Raw genomic sequence first — 4,504 nt, 5'->3', positions numbered from 1 at the left:
ATCACTCCCCTCCCACCAACTCCCCCGTCCGGAGTGGCTGGGATTACGGCTGGGCCGCGATATTGATTTGCGTGGGTATAACGCCTCTCCTGCTCCATATATTAGGCGGCGTTCGTCCGTCATCCATTCAATCAAATCTAGTATTACAGCGGCTCTCCACACTGCTGTCTAATAGCATTTAACTCACAGTTTGATTTCCGCGTTCCCTGATGTACTTCAAACACTTGCCTTCAATATCCTTCATTCGCTGCTACTGTGTCAAGATGAAGTCTTTTGAAAAGCATGGAGGATGAGTGTGTATGTGTGTGTGTGTGTGTGTGTGTGTATATATGTGTGTGTGTGTGTGAAGACATGATTATCCGTGGCCTAAGGCTTAAGGTATGGAGTGCAGTGTATTTTAGAAGCTTCTAAATTAGCTGGGAAATGGGATTTTGAGACAATGGAGTGGAAAAAAAAAATAAAAAAAATTCAAATGAAAGGATGCAGTCGCAGCACTCCTTCATTTGACTCTGATCTGCTCACGCTCATGCTTTTCTACGCCTTTCTTCTTTTTTTTTCCACCCCGCTCTCTATTTTCTCTCACCTCCTTCGCTCTCACTGCTGTTTTTGAACTCAATTCTTTATCTCTTTTGCATCTCACCTCTGGCTCTCTCTCTCTCTCTCATATTCTCTCTCTCGCCCGGCCCCTCTCTCCTCCTCCTCCTCCTCCGTCTCGCTCACCTTTTCCCTCCGTAACACGGTTGACAGTGGTGATGTAAGAACCTGAGTGTAAACAGAGGGTAACCTCTCTTTGACCCACTTAAAACGGAAATTCCCGGAGAGTACGCGCGGTTGCTCACGGGTAACGACACGCCTCCGATTCATATGCCTGAGTAAATACTGGCGCCCGGACGAGCACCTGTCTGTTCATGTGTAGCCGTGCACTGACCTGTGGGCACACACACACACACACACACACACACACACACCTTGTGAAAGGCGGATCCTGAAGTGTGGTGTGAGTCCAGAGGGGACCACTGTGTGCTGTAGACGTTGGCACACGCCCCTCAGATTGGGCCTCAACTCAGTCACGTAACTCATTCATTTTTTGGTGATGGGGCGAGCGAGAGCCAATCCTCCAATCGTGATGGGAGTATCGACTCTGTGGCATCGATGAGTATCGATTACTTTTATAAAGTGTCCATTATTATTATATATATTATTATATACTATTATATAAATATTAGTGTTTAAAGTACTAAGTTATTAATCACTTCCACATCTTATAAGGTCATTTACTACATACATATGCCCCCCCCCCTTACCCCGCCCCTCCCCTTGGTAATGTCAAATTGAACTGGTCCATTCAGGTCACATGACCACTGACCAAAATAAAACAGTGACCAAGAACCGATTGGTCATTACTGGTAGCATGACTGGTAGTACATTGGTGATCGTTGTAGGATCGTGAAATTTTCAAAAAAAAACTTTTTTTTTAAGACTTTATTTTGTTAGTATCGCAGTCTGTACGACCTTTATTGACCTTTAATGAAGTACATTTTCTTCATTTTTTTTCCTACGGACCAACACTGGTCTGCGAACCATGGGTTGAGGACCCCTGCATTAGACATCTTTGTCCCTGTTTAAGTTACATTGTGTCAAAATAAAACAAAAATATGTCGCAGTAGTTACATTTCCAGTATTTGTCATGTGTTTATTGGAGTAAAACTAATCCTACAAAGTCGGTAAAAACGTTCTGGAATCTTCCATCACTAGGTGAGAGGTCAAACAGATGAAACACTGAAACCTGTTTATGGGTACTTAACTGGACCAAAAAATCCCAGCCACAGAAAAACAACAAATACAAACCTGGAAAAATCAGACTTTTTTTTTTAACTTTGATGTTGAAGTACACCAGTGAACTGTATCGCCTGTTTATAGATTTACTTTTTAAAAATATTTCTCGAGATGTAGTGACTTCTCACCTGTAGAAGTACCTGTTTGCAGACTATGGCGTCAGAATTCCGACTCGGCGTCGTCGACCCCCGCCGGCTGAAATAATTCCAGGTGTAACGCACTAATAATAGATCGGTTTCACGCGACACGCGTCTCCGACCGTGGAGAATAATCTCACGCCATAAAAACGATATCACCTGCCTGACAGAGAGAGAGAGAGATCGGCCACGAACTACAGAACAATCGCACGACAGATAAGGAATGAAACGCTGGGGGAATAGTGGATTCAGAACACACAAAAAAAAAAAAAAAAAAAATACAAACTCTGACGACACTGTATTTGTGTGTGTGTGTGTGTGTGATCTGAGGTGTCGTCTGCCCGATCAGTTATCTCTAATCCCTCCACTCAGAGCTCCTTAACAAGTTGCCATTGTGCTGCCGACGCTTAACATGATGGAGGGACGACCTCGGCGGTGAATGAAAAGAAGAGGGAGACGACGGGATGGAGGGAGGGGGGGAGAGGGCGACACCTCCGACAATGGGGGAGAAAATTGGTTTACACTAGATAGGCCTGTGATTACAGAGGGAGAGAAGATGACTTGGATTGAACAATAGTCCTGAGTGTGTGTGTGTTGTGGATTAGTGGGTGGTTAGGACCGGGATTTGGTTGAAATGATTTGGGTGGGTATGCTGTGCTGATGGGCGCACGTTTCAGATGTTTATTTGTGGCAAACATTCCCGTGAACAAAAAAAAAACAAAAAACCCAGGGCTTTTATTTGCGGACAAAGCCGACAGCTACATGGGAGAGGAACAAATGACGCAGAACCCAAATAACGTTCCTGACAAAGCAACGCGTAATTCTAATCGGTTCCATCGTAAACATCCACTCAAAGACCGTGCAGGACGGCGCCTGAACTGTTCGGGCCCCTCCCTCCCCTCGAACCGTATCCGTTCTCCTCGCGGCCCGTGTTCCGTCTATTGATCACAGACTTCCTTCCATGTCTTTCTGTCCAGGAGGCGCAGCAGGAGAACTTCACCACCAGGGGTCCTGCTCCAGGGAACTCTGGGAAAGCCACTAACGAAGACGGCGTCTCGCAGGACCGTCCCTGCAGTTTACCGGTGAGTGACAGACGGTTCCCGGTGAAGGGAGAAGAGAGATGTTACTTGGAAAATATATAAATAAATATATAAATATATATGTAAATATATTTATGATTAAATACATATATATAGGGAGAAGAGGGATGCTAAACGGAAAATATAGTGTATAAATATATATATAAATATATATTTACGTATATAAATATATATGTAAATATATATATATTTATGTATTTAAATACATATATACATGGGAGAAGAGGGATGCCTCAGCGGCACTCTGTCTCTGCCCAACTCTGGTTTTCAACTCCTTGTTCGACCTCTGTTGTTACTAAAGGTTTCTAGTTATGACCCCGATGGCGGCCATGTTGACGTTTCTGGAGTGGTTAGCTTTGTGCTAGCTTCTAGAAGTTGGCTAATCCAAATGATACGGTGCTCAACCGCTGGGTGGTTAACTGTTTGAGCTCCGTCCATGACTGATGTTTTTAGTGTTTGGTGTGAATGGTGAATGGCGGTGTGAATATGTGACCCTGTACTTGACTGGTGGTGCCTTCAGGGTGCAATACCACCCCAGTCCTCCGTGAATGCTGTGATTAGCAAAATTAACATGATATATGATTATATGATTATATGTTATATAATACATAATAAATATATATAGATATTTAGATAACTATTTATAAAGTAAATTTTGGGACCAGACCCTGTTGGCCATCTGTGGTACTGCATCCCAATTGCATTTGTGAAGGGCTTAAAAATAGGACGCAAATTTATCAGATATTTTTTGGAGTCAAAATGTTTCTGATCTTAATCTTGATATGTTGAAAGCTAACGCTACCTTGTTAGCATCGGTGTTTATCCTGTGATGTGATTGGGTAGACAGACAGCACATGAAGAAATCCGTTTTTTGGGTCGTGACCCCCGACGGGACATGCGTCCGCTGACCCCCCTCCCCCGCCGAGTGTCCGTTCCTGAATAATTATGTCCTAGCGTATGTCGGTGTCGCGACCGCCGCGACCTTTCGAATCACAAACTCACGACACCTCGACCCTCGACCGTCGGCGTCACGCGCTCATCGGCTCCCACTTGCGCAGAGAAACATATGCGCGGACACAGGCGTCGGCGTTGAACACATGCAGACACACACGCAAACGGCGCCTCCTGGCATTTGGATGAGCTGGAAATCGTTAAGCAGGTTTCCTGGAGGAGGAGTAATTTAGGAGGAAATTCTGAGGCCAGACAGAAGAAAAAAACAACTCTGTAAGCTACTCTATTATTTTATTTATTTTATTTTATTTTGGCGAGTCGAGTTGTTTTTTTTTTATTCTTTTCTTTTCTCTCCATCATTTCCCTGCTCGCAGCTCCTCAGCACTTTCAAGAGTGGGAATAAATAGACGTTTTCAAAAAGTCGCAAATATTGGCACCGCTCCGAGTGTGTGCTCTTTAATTTACTACACACTTTGGAAG

The 4,504-nt window shown here is 44.1% G+C and overlaps 1 protein-coding gene across 1 annotated transcript in view; it reads left to right on the top strand.

Moving 5' to 3' along the window:
* LOC107989876 (AT-rich interactive domain-containing protein 1B-like) overlaps window positions 1-4,504 on the top strand; it is a 155,194-nt gene that overhangs the window by 60,699 nt on the left and 89,991 nt on the right. Inside the window, exon 3 of the mRNA XM_025059236.1 lies at window positions 2,951-3,055. Coding sequence (XP_024915004.1) covers window positions 2,951-3,055 — 105 coding nt within the window. The remainder of the gene's footprint in view (window positions 1-2,950; window positions 3,056-4,504) is intronic.

The sequence above is a fragment of the Cynoglossus semilaevis genome, chromosome 1 (genome assembly GCF_000523025.1).
Source record: "Cynoglossus semilaevis isolate Cse_v1.0 chromosome 1, Cse_v1.0, whole genome shotgun sequence".
NCBI classification, from domain to species: Eukaryota; Metazoa; Chordata; class Actinopteri; order Pleuronectiformes; family Cynoglossidae; genus Cynoglossus; species Cynoglossus semilaevis.
This window is presented reverse-complemented; position numbering and strand designations above follow the sequence as displayed.